Genomic DNA, 25,529 nt, shown 5'->3' with positions numbered 1-25,529 from the left:
GTGTAGCCTAATGATGATGATCTTATGTTGAAGTATATCAGAGAACTGAACGCTTTGTTTGTCTTCTCTATTGCTGATTACTGCCACTTTGGTCTGCAATTGTTAAGTATTTTATAAGACTTATCTGTGATACTGTTTGCAAAGGTACCCGGAGCAAACACATGAAGAGATAGAAAGTGCATGTCCAGTATGTCGTGGCAACTGCAATTGCAAAGCCTGCTTGCGTGAAAACATGGTTGTTATGGTAAATGTCACATGGAATTTGTAGTTTAACTTTCTCTTGAATTTATCTATGGAATATTGCTACACGGACCCAAATTCTGATCAAAAGTATGATAACAATCAATCTTGACTTTCATAATGATGAATATATGTCAGAAATTGTGGAACTGTAGGTTGGCTTTGAAAGAAAGAAAAAGAAGGGAAAGATTTCTCTGTGCATATGTTTTCAGATAGAACTGTAGGTTGGCTTTGAAACAAAGAAAAAAGAACAGAAAAATAACTCTGTGCATATGTTTTCAGATAATTCCAAAATCTGATCAATCAGTTCCAAATTTGGAAGTTTTCTTGCAGCCAATTTTGGTAGTTTCCCCATTTTATCCAATGAGTTTGTTATGGAGAGCCATTTTCACTTTGGTGTTTCTTTGCTTTTGTTTGGGCAGGACGAAGGCAAGGAAGATGATCCAAAGGACAGGCTACAAGAGCTTCTGTATTTGCTGCATAGAGTTATGCCAGTCCTTAAGAAAATCAACAGTGAGCAGAGCATGGAGAAAGAAATTGAAGCCAAAATACAAGGTTGGTCATTTGTATCTAATAAGATACTTCAGATACCTATTCTTTGTCGTTGCATTCTATATTCGTTTCAGTTCATAAGCAGTTCTTTTCTTTCATTTTAGGTGTTCAAATTGCAGATTTGGTTATATCAAGGTCAAAACTTGGTCGGGATGAGCGTTTATATTGGTATGTATGATGTCTAGGGTTCTAAATTCTAAGATATCTAACTTTCTTGCAATTCTTATGCATTTTAGGAGATGCAAGTGATTTCTGTAAGCGACTAGAATGCTCTAACTTGATCATGAAGGTTTTCCTGAATTTGAGAGCTTTTACATGCTGTAATGGTTTAATTGGACATGCATTACTGGGGAAGTGCCATGATAATATCCTGTTTACTCTGATGAAGCCATAAATTCCAAGCATGAAGCTCTCTTCGCTTGGTACAAGGGAATGGTACCATAGATGTCAATGTGTTGAACCTGCTGGTGTGTCATCCACATACACCACCTTGTTCTGAGAGCCATCCATCTGTAAAATGGTGACACTTGGCACCTCCTTGTGCATCTTCTGTATGGCCAGTCTTTTATATATGGTTTCTTTGGCTGCATTTATGATGTATTTCCAGGACCTCTTTTTTTTTGTGTGTGTAAAAACAGGAAGAAAAAACTAGTCATGAAACATATTGGTGGATCCTTGCATTGAAACTGCTTTATGGTATAAAAATCATCTTATTTCCCCTAGTTCATGTTATAGTTCAATGACTCTGTGTATTGGCCTATCCAACAGCGACAATTGCAATACATCCATTGACGACTTCCATAGAAGTTGTCCAAGCTGTGATTATGATCTCTGTCTCATTTGTTGCCGGGAGCTTCGGGAAGGTCGCCTGCCTGGCAGCAATGAGGTGGAATCTGCTTATCGGCAGTCTCTGGAAAGAACTCAAGGTCAAGCTACAGATGGCTCCTTAGGTATAGATAATGGTGCTCCAGTGAGAAGATTTGGATGGGAGAGCCAAGCAGTTGTTACAAAAAATGCCTGTACTGCAGAAAGCAGCTATCCTTTGTGTAACTGGAGTGCAAATGATGATGGCAGCATTCCGTGCCCCCCAAAAGAACGTGGTGGTTGTGGCTCCGCATTACTTCAACTACAGCGGAACTTCAAAGCAAATTGGGTTGTCAAGCTGTTGAGGAATGCAGAGGAACTCACAAGTCATTGTGAATTTGTAGATGATCCTGATTCATCTGAGGGTTGTCTTATGTGCCTGGTAAGCGATTCAAGTGTTGGGGATAATGGAGAGAGGCCTGCTGTAAGGCGGGCAGCATTCAGAGAGAACATCCATGACAATTTTCTGTATTGTCCAAATGTGATTGACTTGCAAGACAGTGGGATCAAACATTTTCAAAAGCATTGGTTAAGAGGTGAGCCAGTAATTGTGAGGGATGTCCATGAGAAAACAGCTGGTCTCAGTTGGGAACCAATGGTCATGTGGAGGGCTGTTAGAGAGACAGGCAGCAAAAAAAAATTCAAAGAAGAAACAAGTGCTGTGAGGGCCATTGATTGTTTGGATTGGTGCGAGGTCTGATTTTTTTTTTTGTTATTTGTTGCATGTACTTAATTTCTTGGTAAATGTTTATTTCTCAACATTGTGAATTTGGGATGCATCGTTGTTGCTGCTTTTACTCCTAAATAATTCTTTCCCTGTTATACTTATTGTAGTGATGGATTTCATTTAAAGATAATGCTATAATGAACTGATAATGTAATGTGTTCCATTGTCTTATAGTTGGTATTCTCATCATGTTTCATATTCATGTCAATTATCATCGTTCATAAATAGTGATCACATGGATGAAGGTGTTGAATGTTTAACAAAGTTTGAACTTGAGACAAATGTTAGAGAAATTTACAAAAAATCTTCTAATTTATTGGCTGTTTGCGAAAGGCCACCTAGCATTCAGTAATTACATTTAACCTTCTGCTTTTATAATTTATGTTTCAATGACATGCTTGCTCTTAAAATCGTCAAGTTGAATTTTGTTTGATCAATCACAGTGATAAAAATGCATTCATTATTGTTTTTTTACAAAAAAGATACGCTGACATTGGATGAGTTGTTGGATAGAAAAGGACAAAAATGTCATTTTTATACCTCGAGTGGGTAAAAGTAGCTTGTTGAATGTAATAACATAAATGCTGGGCAGCTTTTTTTCAATATCTGATAAGTTAGGTGGATTTTTGTGAATTACTCTTAATGTTATCTGTTGTTCAGAAGGAAGTTCTAAATTAGATTTTCTTAATCTAGGACTTCTTTTCAAGAATGTCAGATTTTGGAGTTTGAGAGAAAAATTAGAAAATACAAAATTTAGGAAGTAGCAATATTGAGAATTTGATGCCATTGATGCTATCCTGTAAATATCCTGTTACACAATGCATTTTTTGACTATCCTGTTGTGCTATGTTTAGCCAAGGCCATTAGGTATATGTGTATTTGAATTAGGATGTCATTATAATATTTTCCTATAATATGTTTAGTTTGTGTATAATGTCAAATACTGAACTTTGTAGTAGGACAATGTCATGATTCTGAATTACAGCCCTAATCAGTGGCAACATGCTCTTAATACAGAAGCATTGGAACATCCTCCCTGGGGCTGTTGACCACTCTCTTTCAGTCCCAAGTCTTTATTCTGTACCTCTCTAGAGTATGAGTTGGAGAGCTCATTCTCATTAATTAAGTGGAAAGATGTATGAATCTATTATATATGCAACACATTACCACATGAGAGAATATATATGTTGTTTGAGTTTTGACATGGCTTAGTTATATCTATTGGTAACAATATCCATAAAAATTATCATTCTAGTCCTCATGCTCTTGTCAATTCAGTAGCTAAAGATGTTTCTATTATCTTGATAATTTCTTCTAAATGTAGTTGTTCTTGACAAGGATATAAGTTGTATCTTGTTTGGCCACTCTGTAGGTTGAGATAAATATACACCAATTTTTCAAAGGCTACTTGGAAGGTCGTATGCATAAAGGTGGCTGGCCAGAGATGCTGAAGCTTAAGGATTGGCCTCCCTCAAGCTTATTTGAAGAAAGGTTGCCAAGACATTGTGCTGAGTTCATTGCAGCATTGCCATTTTATCCTTATACCCACCCAAAGTCTGGTGTCCTGAATATGGCTACAAAGCTTCCAGATGGATGCTTGAAGCCTGACTTAGGACCCAAAACTTACATTGCATATGGATCCTATGAAGAGCTTGGTAGAGGTGATTCAGTCACAAAGTTGCACTGTGATATGTCTGATGCGGTAAGCCTTTTAGTTTGAGTCCTTATTTTTGCATAAGCCAATGCTTTCTTATGGTTGCATCTAGAATTATTTGTGCACCACTTATTACGTTTGTACCATGGTAGTCATGGACATCGGTTGATGTTGACTGATATATTGGTCTTGTTTGACCTGCTCATGACCTGTCTTCACTGTTAATTTTAGGATCCATATCTACTTGGATGTTGATGTAGTTTCCATTAGCTTTAGCTTTTCAATAAAGTGAAGATGCCTGCTGTAGACCCTACATTGATGGAAGGTTTGAGATCAGCTTTGACTCCGGTGTGTGCCATAGTTGCCTGTTCTTGTTAGTAATTATTCGACATTAGTAATGTGCAGTGAAAGTCATTGTGGATGACTTGGATAATGAGATGCTTTTAAATATTTGTGGCATCTAAAGTATTCATTTAGTAGTGGATGCATTGCCTACATAAACTTCAAAATATAGAAGCTGGGCAGCAAAAGTTGGACATACACATACTTATTGGGTATGAACAATAAGATATACCCTATGGCATGTATAGAAATGCTATCTAGTCTTATGAATCCACAGAATGGCCTATAAACTTATAGAGCCTGGACAACAAAGGGTGGACATGCACCTAGATATACCCTATCATTTATAGAATTGCTATTATCCTGTCCTGATAAGTCCATAGACTGGCCTATAATAAAACAGTTATAGCTATGGAATGATAGAATGCACAAGCAACCTGAGAAAGGAAATTTCCCATACATGGAATGTAGAGGTTCCGGTTAGTGCTTTAAGTTAATAAATATATACATGTCACTTTGTTATTTCCACAAAATGTAAGGATTTTGTTAAAAGGTCAGGTTGCATTTTTCATTTAGTAGGTCACCTTTCAGTTTTGGTGAAACCAACAAACCACATTTATCAATGTGCATAAATACTTTGGTCATGAAGTTCTTTATGCTGTTGGCATTTTTTGCATACAACATAAGAAATTTCATGTCATTTGACCCAAAAAATTGTGCATAAATTTATTTAATATGCATGATGCAAATTCTGTAGCTAATTTAGATTCTTCAACAATGATACAAAGCTATGTCACATGGATACAGCTGCCAATGCGGGGATACAGTCATTTTTGTGAAGTTTTCAATATATAAGGGGACACAATACGGAGGCCAAAATGGAGTATCCATGTAACATAGGTACAAAGTGGTCTTTCAGTTATGCCAAAAAAATTCCTAGCATCTCAAGGAAATTCATGAAAGTTTTCTTTTTTATTTTATGTTTCCGAAATTATTATGTTAGACAATGCAAATATTTCAATAGGTGTTTGATGGATTTTTTAAAATTTGTTATAATCCATAAGTGATTCCTGACTGTGGGAAGTTATATATGTGTGTGCGTGCATATATATATATATATATATATATATATATATATATATATATATATATATATATATATATATATATATAAAGAGAGAGAGAGAGAGAGAGAGAGAGAGAGAGAGAGAGAGAGAGAGAGAGAGAGAGAGAGAGAGAGAGAGATGTGTATCTTCCAGACCATTTATCTCCTAGACCATCCCAGGCCCCTTTAAAAAGCATATTTGTATGTGTTTTTTGCTTAATCCAAACCTGTAGATGTGTTTATTCACTAAAAACCATGCTTTGGATTGAATCAATTTAAGAAGAATTCATGATTTTTAGTTAATCAAGTTTTTGGTTGAATATGAACTGTTGATTTTTTTTGAGTTAAAAACACATCTAAACATGAAAAAATGTTTAAACTGATACATGTTTTCTACTAAATAAAGCATAGAGATCACGTATATGGGTTTAGATTAAGCAAAAACACATGCAAGCATGTTTACTAAAGGGTCTGGGACAGTCTGGAAGCTACACATTAATATGTATGTATCATAGTCACATATATCAGTGAATTTTCAAAATATCACAATATTATTGTTGTATTTTCATCAAATGATATTATTGGTAAAATATATATCACCAATTTAATTATATTGCGATATTCTCTTGATAATATTGTGATATAATAAATTATTTTTACTGTTTTTATTTATCTTCTACATATTACATATGTTTTTCTTCTTTCTTTTACATTTTTTACTTATTTCCTTTATTATGTACGTATTTTATTGTCTAGACATGATATTTTCTTACTTATTTTTTGTTATTTTTATATATTTTATTCTTTTTTAAGCTGTGAGATTTATCACCAATCCTATAATATCATGAGAAATAGCTGATACCGATATTTGTGACAATTATATATATATATATATAGATGTGTGTGGAGAGAGAGAGAGAGAGAGAGAGAGAGAGAGAGAGAGTTGTAATCTAATGCCTTATCTTTTGGTGATTTCTTAATGTTATCTTGTAGTTGCCTGTGAGCATTTCTATTATATAGGCATTTAGTTGCCACGTTTGTGTAAAATCTCTCTTTTTTTTGGATAATCCAAGGGAACTCCCCCCCCCCCCCCCCCTGCCCACCTGGAAGTACACCCAGCTTTGACTTTACGGCAAGGGATGCCACCCATGGGTTTTAAACTTGTAACGTCCTGTAAACTTGGTGACATTCACAACTTGGTGTTTGTGTAAAATCTTTTCTTTTGGTGTATGTATGGAAAACATTCCAGGTTCTAGCTGATTATTACGTATGAGTTTCGATGCCTTATTTCTGTTGTTCACTTAATGTGATCATGTAGTTGCCTACGAGACATAACTTTTATATAGGCATTTTAGTTTGTGTAAAATTTCTTATTTTATTATATGTATGGAACGTATTCTAGGTTCTAGTTGATCATTACATGTTGAGTGTATTGTCCTGTTTTTCTTTGAGCTATAGCTTGTAATTTTTACGAAGATAAGGAACCTGCATCACATTTTCCTTGTTTTTTTTATTAGGTAAATGTTTTGACCCACACTGCTGAGGTGAAGTTGCCTGCATGGCATCAATCTAAAATAAGAAAAATGAAGGAGAAACACCATCAAGAAGACTTGGTGGAACTTTATGCAAGTCAAGGAAATGCTTTGGATGGCAGTACTGATGAAGAGAAAAAGGTAGAGCCACAAAAAGTTAAAACGCCTGTTAACTTGCCATCTTTCAAGGAAGTTATGGAGAAAAATTCTCCATCCTTGGGGTCAGATAAGCAGGAAAATGTGATGGATGTTCCTTGTTCTCTAAAATGCGAGGATCCTGTTTACGAGAGAACACAATGTCCAGAAAAGATCAATGTTGAGGTGGAAAATATCAAAATTCAGCATCATATAATGGAAAAAATTCCGTCAACGTCAAGTTGCTGCTTACAAAGTAATGGTGCATTGTCTGCAAACATTGAGAGAAAGATTGAGAATGTTCAACAAAAAATTGAGAATGGGAAAACAGAGGTAACTGTTCAGAGTTCCATTCCTGTGAATGCAAAAGTTGATATACATACAAAGAATGAGGGGCCATATAACGAGGAAAATGGAATAAGTGCATCTTGTTCTCCAAATTGTGTGGAGGCTATTTATGAGAACTTGAACTTTTCAGAAAAGAAATGTGTCATGGAAGAGAAAGTTGTAAATGTCAATTGTTATTGTAATAAAGACAAAGAGATCCAATATCCTGATTATCAACAATCTGAGATGGACGTGGAATTATCTGGTTCAAAATGTGTGGATGATGCTAAAGTGGTTCAGAAAGTGCCAGAAACCATAGATGTTGATGTGAGATCTTCTGACAAACAACAACCTTTGAGGGTTGGAAGTATGCAAAATACTAACAATGAAGAAACTAGGGATGCTTTAAGCAACAATGGAATAAGTGCCGACCCTGAAACATCACGTGGAAGGAAGTCGTGCCCAGTTTCTTCTGACAATACTAGCACTGCTGATGTAACTTTGGAACAAGGTGTTTGTAATGGGAAAATGTCTCCTCAAGGTGGTCGCAGAAACAACTCATCAAGTTCAAGCACACCAAAGGTGAAGAAAAAGGCTCTGGGAGTTGATTGTGATCCAGAGGATGCCTATGGAGGGGCTGTATGGGACATTTTCCGTAGACAAGATGTACCAACCCTGATTAGTTACTTACAAAAGCACTGGAAAGAATTTCGTCACATTAATAATCTTCCTATCAAATCTGTGAGTATTGTTATTCTTTTTTATTATGTATTTTTCTCCCCTACAATTAAGAAATCTCTAGCTTATTGTGCTTGCTTCAGGTTGTTCATCCAATTCATGATCAAACACTTTTCTTGAATGAGAGGCATAAAAGACAACTGAAAGAAGAGTTCAGTAAGTTATATGCTTTGATTTTTCTTTACTGATGCTTCAAAGCAGCCATGGTCATGTGTAACAAACGGACATTTGTTCTACAGATATTGAACCTTGGACATTTGAACAACACATTGGAGAGGCTGTGTTTATCCCAGCTGGCTGTCCTCATCAAGTGAGGAATAGGAAGGTTGGATCCCTTCCGTACTCACTTCCTCTTTCTATAATCTACAATGTCCAGCTCTTTTTTATTATAGCAGTCGATGTGACAGCATCTCTTGATGCCTTTGATGCAACTTATCAAGTTAGGAATAGGAAAGGGGCTCTTTAAACAATCAACTCTTTAGACAACTGTTAGGCTTCTGAGCTGTTTAGAATTGGTTAATGAGTTTGTGCATCAACCTTTTCAACTAATCAGATGTTACTGTTGCTTAAGTCCCTTTTTTCAGTTTAAAAGTCTCACTGCTTATGTTGAATGCTGGTTCGAAGTCCTCTTTTTCTCTAGCTTCATTACCCAGAACCGAACTTATAAACTTCAGACTTGTTGGTTCTGTATGGATTTGCATGTTTCTATCAAGTACAGCATAGAACGATCAAACCCATTCAACAGATTATCTCATCTATTTTTCTTTTCATGTGTTCAAGATTGGGTGTACTTTTTGTCAAGGATATCAATGTGCCTTGCATGAGGGTAGTTCTTTTACTCCCTTCAGTTCTCACATGGTATACAAGTGGTAGGTCTAATTCATTATGTAAATCCACATCTTTTTATATTTATTAATTTTCTTTTCAATTATCCATTATCTTTATGTTAATTTTTTCCTTTTCTCCGAAGCAATATGCTATGGTTGTTCTCAAATCTTTATAAGAACTGGGCAGTCCTCTTAATTCCTTTATTTCTCAGCTTTAGAGAGCCTCTTCCTCTATTTCTGACCTAAATTACAGAATTCCAGCCTAGCAAGCAACTGTAAGTTCACCATGGGGCCTTCCAGGACTGTCCTTGGCTAGAAGTTTTTGCTTAGCAAATTATTGGAAGTACCCATTTGTTAAGTAATCATCCCAGCCTCTTAATCATCAGCCCTTGTAAAGAGTCATCTGTTTGGTGTTTGGATAGACGATTGAGAAATAAGGTTAGAAAGTCTAGCATGATGGATGACCAACTTGGACCCTTGACAACTCCCTTTTCCATTCCAACATCTCCAACACCTTCTATTTTGGCTCATATACCTCTCAAATCATATATGCACTACCCTCAATGGTATGCATTTTTTTAACACTTTTTGCCATGTGAATATTTTAAAATTAAATTTTTTCTATTTCTTCATCCCAATTATCGCCAAAAATGCGTGGTTAATCTTTTCAAAGTTTTCTGATTCAATTATAAGTGGTATAAAAGGATAGTTGTTTGCTTTAATATTTTTTCATATACATGTCTTTAAGAAAAAACACTTTATTTTATATGTAGACTTATTTTTAAACAACAACAACAACAACTATGCCTTCATCCCAAAACAATTGGGGTCGGCGATATGAACCAAAAAAAGAAAATCATTCTGGGTCTTTCACATGAATCCTTCTCCTCCAATCATTTCTATCCAATGCCATGTCCTCGGTGAGGTTCAAAGCATTCATATCCTTTCCTATCATCTCCATCCAAGTCTTCTTAGGCCTACCCCGACCTCTTTTAACTAATATATTTTCCCATTTCTCCATCCTTCTAACTGGAGCATCATTAGGCCTTCACTGAATATGTCCAAACCACCGTAAACAATTCTCTCTCATCTTATTTTCAATGGATGCAATGCCTACCTTCTTACGTATCTCCTTGTTTCGAATCTTATCTTTTATTGTATTTCGAATCTTATCTCAACTATACTCATTTTTTGAATATGATGTCTCTTGGCAGCCCAACATTTTGTACCATGTAGTAAAGCGGGCCTAATTGTCGTCCTATAAAACTTTCCCTTCAACCGCAATGGCATTCTACGATCGCACAACACTCCAGTTGCACTTTTCCATTTCATCCACCTAACCTTTATCCTATGATTTACATCCCCATCAATTTCTTCATACTTTTGAATGATAGATCCCAAATATTTGAAACAATCATCCACCTGTATTTCTTGCTCACCAAGCTTCACTACACTCCCATCACTACTTCGTTGCTTACTAAACCGACATTCCATATATTCTGTCTTACTCTTACTCAACTTAAAACCTCTTGCTTCTAATGTCTGTCTCCATAATTCTAACTTAGCATTAACCCCAGCTCTAGACTCATCAATCAAAACAATATCATCAACAAACAACATACACCATGGCACATTTTCTTGAATTGATCTCGTAAGCTCATCCATCACTATAGCAAATAGGAAAGGGCTTAATGCAGATCCTTGATGTAACCCAACCGTTATAGGAAAATTGGTTGTCACCCCTCCGCACGTGCGAACATTGATTACTACTCCTTCGTACATATCTTTAATTATACTAATGTACTTGAGAGAAACACCTTTCTTCATCATTGTCCACCAGAGAACATCTCTAGGTACTCTATCGTATGCCTTCTCCAAATCAATAAAAACCATATGCAAATCTTTGTTCCTCTCTTTATATCTCTCAATAAGTTGTCTAAGAAGATGTATAGTTTCCATAGTTGATCTTCCAGGCATAAAACCAAATTGATTCTCCGATATCATGACAACCTTCCTCAACCTATACTCAATCACCCTCTCCTAAAGTTTCATAGTATGACTCATGAGTTTTATACCATGATAGTTTGTGCAATCTTGTATATCACCCTTATTCTTATATAGAGACTTATTTTTAAACATTTATTAATTTTATTTATTCTCATAATAAAATTTTGACATAAGCTTTACTTATAGAACCCAGCAATATGGGCATGCTGCTTACTCTTCTAGTTAACTATAAAGTGTGCGACACTCTTCACATGTTGTGTCCACCATGTCAAGTTTTTGACACGCTATAACACTACATGTCAACTGTTGGACATGCCATGGATACAATGTGTCAAATGTCAGACACACTATCAATATAGCATTCAAGTGTTGGACATGCTATTATGGTGGATGGCCACAACATGTCAAATGTTGGACAAGCTGTGGTTAGTTTATGTACATAACGTGTCAAGTGTTAAAGGCACATTGTATGTGAATGGATAGTGTATCAAGTGTTGGACACACTGCATAGAGTATGGACACTTTGTTAAAGTTACAGAAGTGTCCATATCTTAAACTTTTTTCTTGTCGCTACTCTATGATCATCAATAGTTTTGACCCCTAATCTTCAACTTTGTACCTTAACTGGACATTCACCAGAAAACCAGGTACATTTTTCTTACTTAAAAGAGAAAAAAACTTTTAAAGCCTTTGAAATTTAAAACCAAAAATCAGAATTTGATTTTTATATTTCTAAAATGTTAGCTTATTCTTTTCAATGAGAACATCAAAAAATATCCACCGTTTGTTCTAAAAGCCTAGGTTTCTTGAATAAAAAGCCAAAAGGATGAAAGAGCTAAAAGAATCCAAGGATTTGTCCTCAAAATTCTAATGATTTTCAAATGAATGATCAATGAAAAAGTTATGAACATTAAAATGAAGTATTGTTTTTTTATATATTATTTATTTTATAACTAGTTTTCAACATCCATTTTCTTGTACATACATGCAATATCCCTGTTTAAATTTTAAAGCTCATTGCGTTTGACACTTCATACTGTGTCCAGGTAACATAGCATGTTGATTATATTTTTGTTACAGTTCGTATCACTATTAAAGACAAACAATTCTGCAAGGGTAAAAAACAATTTAAAATTTTTGTGATGAAAAAAGAGAAAAAACAATTTGCAATTTGTAAATAGTAACAAAAGATTTGCCCACACAAAGTGAATTAAACTATAAAATCTTAGCTACTTTACCAAACAGGAATGTTGAACTCTTTTTAACTAAGTTATCTTTACGTGTAAAGCCATTTCCTTCTTTCCCTGTTCATCATTTTGAGTTTTTTTTCCAGTCAAATATCTCTTTTTATGTAATTACCATATGTTCTTTTCTTCCTTGCAGTCATGCATCAAGGTGGCCCTTGACTTTGTTTCACCTGAGAATGTTGAAGAATGTGTCTTGTTGACAGAGGAATTTCGCTTGCTTCCAAAAGGTCACAGAGCTAAGGAAGACAAGTTAGAGGTATTCATCAGTTATAATAACAATCATGGACTATTCCATAATGAAGCTCAGCTTATAGTATTTTTTGTTCATGGTACCTGTGATGATCTATTTATTTATGAACAGACCATAAGTTATGGCTCAGATGGTAGATATGGCAACACGTGAAGTAATGCTCACACACATGCAAAACTGTGCATCCATATCCACATGCACTTGCTCAAACAACAAGTTACCCATACTCATGCACTGTTCTCACTAACACCTTCCTGTTTTGTTCAAGTGAAAGTTCTTACCAGCAATCAGCTGACCGTATTCATATTTCCTTTTTATAAAACTCTCTAATTATATGAAATTGCTTGTTTTGCTCTAGTTGTACTTGTCTTTGCTTGCCTTTTCTTAAATGCCTTTTTTTTGCAACATATATTCTAGAATGATGTTCTGGAGTACAGAAACACAATTTTTGTTAATATGCCTTCACTCACGATCTGTCATATGGAAAATATCATATATGTCATTCCAAAAAACTGTTGTTGATGCATAAAGGATCATCAGTCCAGTTATATGGATCTGACATGCCACATGACACTTGTGCGAGATGTGATGCAATTTTATTAGAGGTTGCTCCTCATTCTGTGCCCTTAGATTGTAAAAAATGACTCTAGCTCTACACGGGACTCGGGCTTATGCATGAGCCTCTGATGGATTCTGTACATCCTTAAATAGGAGAGAGTAACTGTGTGATAGTGCTAACTAATTGGGACTATGCAAGCTCCAGTAGCTTCTTTATTCCTTTCAGCCTTCTTGACTGTTTTCTAGTAATATTTTCAGGTGAGAAAGATGACCCTGTATGGTGTAAGTGCTGCCGTTAGGGAAGCTCAGAAGCTAGTAAAAGAACTCAAGTAAGAACATATTTTCTCATTCACTTTGTTCATCTGAGTGATCTTGTTTCATGCTGTTTCTCTTGTGGTTTGTTATTTCATTTCAGCTCTTGTAAAAGTTTAGTAGTTCAGGACCTGCATAAAAAATTTAACTGTTGGGTTTGCTCACTATCAGCTTCTATGCCTTATATATTTTCTTCATCAAATTTTGTGCAATGTTTTGAATCCTGGTGAATATTTAACAATTTCTTGTATCTTATTTTAAGGGGCCTTGCGTTCAGACTTGGAAGTCCATTTTTGCCTTTTCAAAACAGAAGAGGAAAAATTAAATATTGATTTAAGCATTTTCAACAAAAACCTGATTGGGTCTGCATCTGTACCATAATTTGTGTAGGAACTGGCTTGATCATTGTCCTGTCAATAGGTCGTAGATTCTAGTCTTTTCATTTCTATTCTTCATTGTTTCTTATATTTCATTAATCTGTGTTTCAGCTTGTTAGTTGCTGTGATTTCTCTCTATTGAATATGAAGCTATTGTGAAGAAATAAGAGCCTTCAAATATGAACAAAATGTCCACCAAGGAATCCAAAATGAACAAGCACAAAGGGGGCCACTATGGGCACACTCACAAAACCCATAAAGGGCACACACAAAGGAAGGCTCAAATATAAAAATAATGATTTTATTAATTCTCACAAGTATGCAAAAAGAATACTTTCAAAGAGGGGGTTCACCCCTTTATATACAAGCCAAGAGAGCCACACATAGCTGTTGGAACTTGGAACTAGTCCAACGGTTAGATTTCTAGCCATTGAACTAGCTCCAATGTCTAGTCAACCTTGAGTTGACCAATACAAAAAACAAAGAAATAAAAATAAAATAAAAAATAAAAGTTACAAAAAAAGTTATTATGTACAATATACATATATATATATATATGCATACAAATACATATACATACATAAGTATGTATATAATATATATACATTATATATGTACATTTTAACAGCTATTTGTCTCTCAGGTTTGACATCCATATTGTTTCCTATAGAAACCTACTGTCTCTGTCTGGAATTGTGAGGTTGATCATCTATCTTACTAAATTAGATGGCTGTAGCAACTCAACCTTACCATACGGGAGAACCTGTCATTTCCTCGTGATAAGATCACATTTTCCAAGCTTTTGCAGCCATGGCAAGTCAGAGCTCTATGTCTTGTGCTGTTGCAATGATATGCTCTACTTGGCATAAGAGGCAATTCAATTTTAGGTGTCTTTGTACTGAGTTGTGGTTTTAATATCCAGTTTGGATATAAGAGTCTTACTATTGGTGTCCATGCAACTTTTTAAGCATCGAGGTATCATTAGCTTGGAAAACCCAAAAAAACAGACTGAGAGAACAAATGCTTTGCATGATTGCATCTTAATACTTGTCACGTCACCTATGAGAAGAATTACCAAGTGGCCTCTCTTTATGTGCATGTTTCTGTTTCTCATATGTACTGCTGCAAAGCAAGGCTTTAAGGGAGTCTTTTATGAATGATGAATCAACATGGTTTTTGCAAGGCATGCTAGGCCAACCTCTAGCTGAAGTATCTGACCATTTTATTTTCCAAATCATCTTCTCTTAAGTTTTCTTTTCTCTCCAAGATATCATGGACTCATTCCTGTTGGAATTAACTTATGCATTGAAAGCTCAAACTTGTGTGCAAAATCTTTTCTTTCTATTAAATCTCAAAATTCAGTTGTTACAATATCTTTGTCTGTGCAAGTGCTTTGAGCAATTTAGTTGGATTTACTTGATCTAACCCAGATAATGATAATCTTAGTGCTAATTTTATTGCTCTTAAAAGCTTGTGATTTGATGCAGATTAGATTGACAGCCTGTGGTGGGCATGTTAGCAATACCAGGAGTGGAGGCAGGTACACGTTGCTTTCACAAAGTAAACACCGTATAATTGTTTGAAACTTTTCTACATAGGCATCATTTTGTGTGCATACTAATGGGAATATCTGCTTGTGTTGCATTCCTGACATAATTCAATTGGCTGTAAGTTTGAAAAAGATAAGTGTTAACTAGTTTCATTGACGTGTTCTAAAGATTTGGAATTGTGGAACTTTGTTGGGAGGCTCTGCCAAACCAGCCATGTTCCGTCCTGAAGCAGTGTTCAAAACAACATAATTTTACAAATGTTATTATGCTTGTTACCGATTGATTTTCAGTATTGGGAATGTTAAAATATGGTGGGCAGACTCTATGTGGGCCTCCTGCTAAGTTCCAGGTGAAACTGAATTCAGGAACTGAGTAAAACTTCATCACATTTTTCATGTGAAACCTATTAATAACAGAGGTATCCTTTGTCCATATCACATCCAGCAGCATTTTAGTTGATTTTCTGCATATTATAGATGGAACTTACAATATTGATTGTTTTTGTGTTTTGTTAGTTCACTATATGTTATGATATGAAGGTTTGCTTAATTTAAAAGCAACATGCATCTTAACAGGGGAATGAAAATTGAATCACGAATTCAACATGCTTATATTTTATTTTTTTCATTTTTATTTTGCCTTTATAAAAAGCTGTTTTTTACTTTAATTACTAATGTTTAATATTTCCTGTGGTTTTTTGAGGCAATTGTCCATTTTACATTTATTTATCTGGCTTTCCTGACATGTCAATCCTCATCTTGCAGCCCTTCAGTTGAAGATGAGAAAATAGAGAGAAACCAATGAAAGGATTCATTAATGATATGCAACTTAGACAGAGATTATACTGTTGTGCAAGCAAAAAAAGGATAATTCCAACTTCTGAGAGATGTTCATCCAAGCTTAACTTTGGATTGGCAAGCCATGGACTTGTGGCCGTGACCATCTTCAGGTCGTTTGTTGACATAATGAGTAGGAGTTGATTGTGCCTTTTCTTTTTCCTTTTATTCTGTAATGTAAATGACTATTTCTAATTAGAATAAGTTAATTTTCTTGTTCAGCTGCTGTGCTGGCTGCTTTGCTGATGCGTGCATGTGATTACATAGTTATTTTCTCTTTTAGCTTCTCAAATGTCTTTATATGTGCAAGGGTTGAGGGATGGGGGGCTCTAGATGTTTGGTCTAGTGTGGTCTGTCTTTGTTGTGAGAATTGAATTGAGTATTACTTTAGAGGGCCTTTGCAGGTATTTTATTATTCTTATCAATATGAAGTCTGATAAGGTGTTTTATTCTTGTCATTTTAAAGGCTTATAATAATGCTGGTGATCTGGCTTTTAAGTGATGGGATTCTAGGTTGGATAGTTGGTTTAGAATAGTTAATTACATACAAAAGGAGAAAAAGGAAAGCAAATAACTAGCATGAACATCAATTTCATCTTTTGAGTTGTTTTTTTCTTAACCTTTTCCCTTTGATATGTCAACAGGTATTAGAGTAGTATGGTTTTATGATAAACATTGCAAGGAGAAATTTGCAATGGCTGTAGGCCACAGAGAATGCTTGTAATGGGTAAGCACAATGAGTTATTTTATTAAAGAATGGCAAATAGTATCATTGTTTGACAATTTGGCACAGCTTGAGAGGAGACTAGATGTATTGGTTTTTGTTATAGGTAATTCATAAGATTTTTTTTTAATAAAGAAAAAAAGAGTGTTTAATCAGGTAGTCAACCTCATGGGAGAATCTTAGGGAATGTGTGGCTTGAAAAGATGACTATGGCAAACTTGGAAGTAGTAGTTTTCCTCTAAAGATACTGCATTTCTGCGGCTGACTGAATCCCTTATTTAGTTTTTCAACATTAATTTATTTCTCAAAAGCATATTAGGGTGCTTACCTTCTTGGCTTCCATCTCCATCAAGAACAATGGCCTGGACATGGCCCTTCACTATAGAAAGGGGGCTGCGGCAGGGTTGCCCATTGTCCCCTCTCTTATTCAACTTAGCATATGAAGCCTTGGCGACCACATTGAGAGGATGCTTGATGTGGGTTTCACTTCAGTCTGAGGCTACAAGATTTGGAGCCACTGACCCTGCTCCAATATGCTGACAACCTGCTCATCTTTAGAACAACCTTGTTAGCCCAGATGTGTCACACATGGTTGATCATCAAAGCCTTTCAGAATGGCCGACCTTAGGGTGAGTGATGCAAAGTGTGATCTTCTCACTTTTAACATGGAAGAACAGATATCTGAAGTGGTGGAGCTCAGTTTCAGCTATTGCCATGGTCAACTGCCTATGTCCTACCTGGGAAAGTCAAAGATAGGGTGACCGCAAAATTCAGGCATGGGCTTTTCATTAGCCAGTAGAATTATGTGACCAGGTTTGTCATTATTGCTATTCCATCCTTTCTATTAGTGATCTTCAAAATCCTGAGGAAAAACAACTCAGAGGTTGACTAGGCTTATGCGAACTGTATTGGAACGTAATAGTGATCATGGGGTGCCTTGAGGTAAGTTAGGACCAGGTTACCTTACCAGTGGGGGTTTGGTGGGCTGGGTATTAATCAGTTTCAGTCACTAAATAATTCCGATGGCTAAATGGTGGCGGGCACTCTTTAAAGAGGATAGAACCTGGTAACGCCTCTTAATCAGTAAATATGACGTTAGTCACTCTCCATGGAAGTGGACCTCATCCAGCAAATGGAGGCATTGGGTCAGTTATGTTAATAGGACTTCACTTCCAGGACAGTCATTAACCTGGGAAGGAGGCACGGCTTGAGATTATGGAAGGACAAATGGTGGCTGGACCATTGCTGAGATACACCGTTTCCCTTTTTGTATGGCTAAATATAATGGTGGCAGCCAGTTGATGGTTGGCCTATTTAGTTTAGTAGAGATTTCAAAGACAAGAAGCTTGAGGAATGGCTGAAGGTGATGAATGTGCTTACCTCTTGGAAGCTGAAGGAGGGAGATCTATTTTTCTGGATGCGATCACTTGGGGGAATTTGCTATTTCTTCCTTACTGTTTGCTATTCCCACCAAAGGTTGAGCCATTTCTTAAGCACACTTTACGAGGTTTCATGCGCATACCTAAGTGCAAAGACAATCACATGGCTTGTATCCATGGACAAGATCAACACTAGTCATGTATAAGAAGTTGGTAGGCAGTCTGATTTATTTTGACTATTCCCAGGCCCGATATTATGTTTGTTGTTCATGCAGTGAGCCAATTTACGAGTTCCCTATTACTGGTTCATCTGGTTGTTGTTCTCAAGATTATTAGATACATGAGAGATACTATGCATTATTACATGTTTTTATCATCCACTTCCACTGATTGAGAGGATATTGTGATGCAGATTTTGGAGGGTCTACTAGTGGTAGACAATCCACTACTGGATTTTGTGTGTTTTTATCATGTTCAATGATTTCTTGAAAAAGTAAAACAAAAAGAGTGGTTTTATCTACAGTTAAAGAGATTAAAGATTATATGAAGGAGCCATGACTCAAGTGATGACGAAGATTATATGGATTAGATGGTTGTTGAAAGATCTTGGAGTTGATACTTAGAGTAATAGCATGACTAAGATTATATGGATTAGATGGTCGTTACAATCAGAGTGTCATCATTTAGCTAAAAATCTAAAATTTAATGAGGAACAAGCACATTGAGATACATTGTCACTTTACAAAGAGAGTCAGTATGGAATTATATCAATGGAATATAGTTCAGGGCAACAAACAACGGATATTTACCAAGAGCCTTCTTCCTTCTCATTTCAGGACATTTCTCTCCAAACTTGACATGATTCCTCTTGCATCATCCCAAGTTTGAGGGGAATGAAAGAAATGCGTCATTATGTGTATTATTTATGTTGTATAGTAGATTTGACTTTTTGACTTTCTTGTAGGTCTATTTCTGTACATTCTTTTAGTAGGGGGCCATTAGCAACATAGAAGGTCTATTCTTGTCCATTTGATATTAGTTTCTTTAGAAAGGGGGTTGACTCCCATATATGTTGTAAACCTCATTTTTAAGTGGCAGTGAATTCCCTATTGATATTGCTCTTCTTCCTGTCATTCCTCTATTATCTTGCTTGAACCCACATCCTTAAAGCTTGCTTTGCGAAAATATTTTTCGAGACTTATAATAGTGACCATATTTTGAAATTATTAGAGGCTGCAAATGGAGGAAATAACTCTTTCCACCTGCTCTTTTTGTTTCATGTTTCTGCTCTCGTGTAAAATGCTTTGTGAGTTGTCTATTGGAAATAGCTCTCTTTTGTCTTTTCAACATGATGATTCCTTTCAATGCATTTGTATGAATTCTAGCTTGGGCTTTGGTTGTCCTGAAAAATTCAGTGTGTGTGTGTGGGGGGGGGGGGGAGCAATTGTTAGCATGATCTCTCATACTCAATTTGACACTTGTTGGATTCAGGTACTCATTATTATTGCATATGCATGTGTATCTTTATCATTCCACATGCATTTGAGAAAAGATTTCGGGTTAGAAAAGTTGCGATGAAACTAATAAAAAGACACACTCATTTTATTGTTGATGATTGAATTTTTTATGACTTCTAGGGTTATTTTAGTAGAATTGATCATTGGGCATAAAAGAGCTATACAAAGATAATTCTGAAAGAATGTTGTTCATAAAGAAGGAAGCTAGAAGCAATGCAACTATGAATCTCATATAGAGTTTTATCCTGGCTTAGTATAAACACTAATTCCAATGATTAACACATGCAAACCAAGTGGATCCTGTAAGGAAATGAGAGCCTCCAACGATGTTCACCAAATCACCAAAGTGGACACACAAAAGAGCCACACCAAGGTCCACCAAAATACCAAAGTGAACACACAAGGAGCCACAAATAGGCTCACTCACAAAAGCCACTAAAGGGGCCAATACAAGAGCCTAAAACAATAATATTTTATCGATGTCAATCCATGCAAGTAGCATACAAATGAGAGGGGGTTTCACCCTTATATATACACATTGTTGAGAGCTCCAAAGAGATGTTGGAGTAGGTCCAACGACTCTAAATAGAGCAGTTGGACCTGCTCCAACGACTCTTTTTTACTAGTCAACCTTGTGTTGACTAGTCCAACAAGAACTAAAAAATAAAAATAAAAGAAACTAAAAAAACCTCACCTAGTTACACACACACACACATATACACACACACAAACATATATATATATATATATATGCATTTTAACACTTCCCCTCAAACTTACGATTGGATAACCAAAAGTTTGCCTAAGAAAAAGTGAAATCTAGGAGCAGAGAGAGGTTTGCTGAAGAAATCCACCAACTAGTATTATAAGGTAACATAAGGAAGAACGATAGTGTCACATAGATTCTCCTCTAGTGCATAGTGACAATCCATCTCAATATGTTTGGTACATTTATGAAAGGTCCGATTTTTAACAATGTAGATGAAACTTTTGTTGTCACAACACATTCGTGATGCTCTTGTAATCTGAACTCCCATATAAGCCATCAATCTTCTTAGTTAGACCACCCACCTCCATAGCGGTTGTAGCCATGACGGTATTCTGCTTCAGTCGAAGAGAATGAGACCTTCTGTTGCTTCTTACATCACCATGAGATCAACGATTCTCCTAAAAAAACACAAAAACTCATGGTTGAGTGTCGATTATTGGAATCACCTCCCTAGTCAGCATCAGTGTAAAAAGTTAATTCTAAAGTTAAAGAAGCAGATAAGAAAATGTCTCAATAAATGAAATTCTTAATATATCTAATAATGCACTAAACCTCTCCTATATGAGTAAAAGTGGGAGCATGCTGAAACTGGCTGGCTGTGTGAATTGCATGCATGATGTCAGGTCTCGTAATCGAAAGATATGACAACACTTCAATAAGTTGTCTGTATGGTGTTAGTTTTTCAAGTGGTTCTCCATCATCAATTATCATCTTAGCATTGACAACTTCGGGAGTGTCAGCCTTAGATTCCAAACCTGACAACAATATCTAAATCTAGTTTAGATTGAGTCAATAAATAACCTTTAGAAGAATAAGCAATTTCAATGCCAAAAAAATATTTTAAAAATCCCAAGTCTGTCATTTCAAAATGAGTCTTGAGAAGTTTCTTAATATGTTCAACTCCCTGTTTGTCTCCTCCGGTGGTAATCATGTCGTCCACATAGAGGAAAAGAATAATCATACTTGCATCAAAAATCCTAACAAACAAAGCTCAGTCAGTCAGACAAGATTAAAATCCAATATCAATCCTAACTTGACTAAACCTGCCAAATCACGCATTCAATATTTGTTTAAGACTATAAAGGGATTTATCCAAATAAAGAGCTTTTCTTCTAGGAATAGTTATACCTGGTGGTGCTTCTATATAAACTTCTTTAGCCAAATTCATATTAAGGAATGCATTCTTAACGTCCATCTGATATATAAGCCATCTTCTCACAGAGGCTAGGACTACCAAGGTCATAACTGTGATCATTCTAGCAACTGGGGCAAAAATTTCTTCATAATCTATTTCATATTTTTAGTAATATCCTTTGATAACTAATCTGGCTTTGTATCTTTCAAGAGTTTCGTAACTCTTGGTTTTGTTAAAATGTAAAATGTAACATATATAATATATAATATTACATTATTATTATATATATTTTTTATTTTTCTCTTTTTATTTTTTTTATTTTTATTTATTGTCTAGTTCATTTTGAACTAGACATTGTGTATTCTAGTCAAGTCCCAACTAGGACTTGACTAGGATATAGTCGTTGGACCTAGTCCAACGGCTATATTTAGAGCTGTTGGACTAGCTCCAACGACTCAAGGAGAGCTCTAAAAGAGCTCTCCTTTATCTCTCTCCCACTTGTATAAATAAGGGTGATCTCCCTCCACATTGTATCAATGCTTATTAAGCATTTCTTATAAAGAAATAAAGATTTATTATTTTAGTGTGTTCTTTCATTTTTACCCTTTTATGGGTTGTGCTTGAAGTGTCTCCAATAGACACTCTTTTGAAGGTTTCTCGTGCTTTTGTGGAAGACCACCATTTCATTACATGGTATCAGAGCCTTGAAGACCTTTAGATCTTGAAGATTCTCGCCTCGTTTTCCATGCTTCATTTGCAAAGAGTGATTTATCCTCTTGTTCGTGACTCAAGAGATCGTTTTTGGAGAAGGAAAAGCCTTTGGAGGAAGCTTGGCTATTAAATTTTGTGATTGTGCTCATTCTTCTCCTCTCTTATTTTTCTCTTTTTTCTTCTCCCATCTATTCTTTCTTTTTCTCTCTCTTGTAAAAGATTGATGGCAATGATAAGATCACCATTATACCCATGAAATTAAATGACACCAACTATATAATGTGGGCTTCAATCATGAAGCACCACATTTGGGGAAAAGGGTTGTGGGGTATAATTAGGGGTGGCAAAATCTGACACGACCCGCCATAAACATTGTGTCATAAACGTTATATTCAGGTTTGACTTAAACGGGTTCGTGTCATAAACGGGTCGACCCGCCTAACCTGTTTATTAAGCGGGTTGGGTTCATGTTAGGGGTATGCCAACCCGCCAACCCGGCTGACCCGTTTAATAAACGGGTTAGTCGGGCAGGTCAACCCGTTTACCCGAACCCATCAACCCGTTTATTTATACGTTGCAAGGAAGATAACCCAGAGTCATTGCTGTACTCGTGTGAGAGGCACACGTGATTATTTTTTTTTTTTTTGTTTTTTCTTTTTGCTTCTATTCTAAAGGTGCAGCAGAGCAACTCACCATCTGGTCTTGTCTATTTAATGGATAAGTTCTTGGCTCTCAGCTTTGAATGACATAATACCTTATGATATTTTGTGCATTGAATGTGTTTTCACATTTTCTTTCTTTTTCTCTGCATTAAGGGTACTTATGTAATTTAGTGAGTCTTGAAGGTTCAAACTTCTGAGTTTGGCGCCTAGGATCAACATCTTTTGACTGAAAGAACGTTTGACAGGGGATGGATGATGAATAGTTTGGGATTTAAATTTTGTTGGTGACAGTAATATCATTGTTTGATGCAAGGAAGACATAGGCTTTTTAGATTGGAAAGTTTGAGGCAAAAGACTGAAGCACGAGGTTGCTCTTGTCATTGAGGTTGAGTGCAATGCCATCATTGCGTGAATCTCTGATTCTTTCTTGTCCTTCAGTCTCTGGCAGAAATAATAAACTCAGGCGGCTCTGAGCATTTATGGTGACCATCTCTTGCATCATCAACCTATCTTGGTCACTATTTATTTTATTTTTTTATCTGAATGCTACTAACTTTTGCAGTGACGAAAAGGACCTACAATGTTTCATCATTACCAAAGCATTTTAACAGGCACCATTTCTTGAAAGAAGATAGAACAAAATACAGATGGAGGTGTAATCGGGTCGTGTCGACCCGACCCGTTTATTAAACGGGTTAACCGTGTCGTGTCGGGTTACCCGTTTAATAATCGTGTTCGTGTTTTCCACATCCGACCCGTTTAATAAACGGGTCGTGTTTGTGTTGAGGTATGCTGACCTGCCAACCCGCCGACCCGACCCGCCAACTCGACCCGATTGCCACCCCTAGGTATAGTAGATGGTTTCGATTCAGAACCAAAACTAATTCTCATAAAGGTTGAGAATGACAAAGAAATACCTCTCACGGAAGGAGAGAAGAATAAGGCATTGACAACTTATGAGAAAAAATGGAAAGAGCGGAGAATAGGGCATGCCAAAATTATGTCATGGCTAATTAATAGCATTGACATTAAGAAATTCTCTAGCCTTGCTAAATTCGCGCATGCCGATAAAGCTTGCGAATATCTTAAAAATATGTATTCCCTTAAAGATATTGCACATGCGTACAATTTGCAAGACAAAGTCCAAATGATGACTCAAAAGGACAAAACTATTAGAGAATATTACAATGAGTTATCCGATTTTTGGGAGGAATTGGCTCTTCTTGAGCCAAAATGACATTGTTCTAAAGATATCGAGATTCACCAAAAGCAACTCGATATAGAATATTTGTATCAATTTATAAACGGTTTAAGACCGGAATTTGAGTCGACCAAATCAGCTCTTCTAAATCGAGGAAAAATTCTCTCTATCATTGATACTATAGAGGAACTAACTATGGATGAAAACATACTTAGGAAAAATACTCTAAAACCTAAAGATGACTTCGTTGTAGCCGTGTCTAGACCAGGCAACTATGTGCACACCTATAGACCACCTCATTTTGGTAGACAAGGTGTCGATTTTGACAAAAGAAAAGTCATTTGTCATCATTGTCATGAGCTGGGGCACTATAGGCCTGAATGTCCTAAACTAAAAAGAAGAGACGAAAAAAAAGTTGCATCGGTCGGATCAGAACCAAAGATCAAGATGCACTGGTATCTATGGCTTAATTGATGAAAATTCTTCAATCTCTTCTTAAAGGAGCATCCTCCTCAACTGAAGCCTCAACTAGAGCAGGTGTTTCATCAATCTCCGATCCCGGTAACTTTCCTTGGCTCCTTGACTCTAGTGCTTCTTTTCATATGACCCAAAATGTCAATAACTTATCCGAATGTTTTAAAAGTAACTCAAGTGTGTCAACAGTTTTCACAGTTAATGGTACCTCTATTAAAATAGAAAATTTTGAAAAACTTGTTAAAACAAAGAGATTTTTTATTCCATAAGTTAGAGATATTCCTAAACTAAATTTAAACCTCTTGTCTGTTTCTCAAATATCTGATTATGGGTGTAATATCTCTTTCTCTTCTCATCGTTGTTCGATACATGATCGCCAGTCAAGGAAACTGATTGGGGAAGACCATAGAGAAGGATGACTCTATTACATGGATTTTTTGGAATTGCCTAAGAATGATTTTTGTTATAATGTTCAGAAACTAGAGTTGAATTTATGGTACAAAAGACTTGGTCATCCTCATATGTCTAAAATCCAATATTTTTCAAGTTTAGGAAAATTTTGTAATTCTAAAAGTTTTACTTGTAAAGACTGTATCCTTGGCAAAATAAAAAGATTACCATTTCATGATAGAACTTTTGTTTTCTTTAGACTACTTGAATTAATACATTCAGATGTTTGGGGCCCTACACCAATTATTTCAAAAGGTGGATGCGCATATTATGTAATTTTTGTTGATGATTTTTCTTGGATTTACTTTCTCAAGTATAAATTTGAGT

General features: G+C 35.9%; 1 protein-coding gene across 7 annotated transcripts in view; it reads left to right on the top strand.

Annotated features, from left to right (window-relative positions):
• LOC149836968 (lysine-specific demethylase JMJ27-like) overlaps positions 1–25,529 on the top strand; it is a 45,090-nt gene that overhangs the window by 2,961 nt on the left and 16,600 nt on the right. Inside the window, exons 3-14 of one of the 7 annotated variants that reach the window (XR_016431876.1) lie at positions 145–244; positions 663–795; positions 897–960; positions 1,561–2,350; positions 3,756–4,085; positions 7,002–8,219; positions 8,300–8,372; positions 8,456–8,541; positions 12,434–12,553; positions 13,364–13,434; positions 16,109–16,293; positions 16,825–16,937. Coding sequence is in view for 2 of the 7 variants with exons in the window: in XM_090005699.1 (XP_089861825.1) it covers positions 145–244; positions 663–795; positions 897–960; positions 1,561–2,350; positions 3,756–4,085; positions 7,002–8,219; positions 8,300–8,372; positions 8,456–8,541; positions 12,434–12,553; positions 13,364–13,434; positions 16,109–16,148 (3,025 nt within the window). In the remaining 5 variants the exon portion in view is untranslated. Of the gene's footprint in view, positions 1–144; positions 245–662; positions 796–896; positions 961–1,560; positions 2,351–3,755; positions 4,086–7,001; positions 8,220–8,299; positions 8,373–8,455; positions 8,542–12,433; positions 12,554–13,363; positions 13,435–15,264; positions 15,355–16,108; positions 16,399–16,824; positions 16,938–25,529 lie in introns of those variants that run through there. The other 6 variants (XR_016431878.1, XR_016431879.1, XM_090005700.1 and 3 more) reach the window with 6 other exon arrangements.

This window comes from Nuphar pumila, chromosome 5, assembly GCF_984573655.1.
Source record: "Nuphar pumila chromosome 5, dmNupPumi1.hap1.1, whole genome shotgun sequence".
Lineage (NCBI taxonomy): Eukaryota > Viridiplantae > Streptophyta > Magnoliopsida > Nymphaeales > Nymphaeaceae > Nuphar > Nuphar pumila.
Note: the sequence above shows the minus strand (reverse complement) of the source record. Positions and strands in the feature narration are given on the sequence as shown.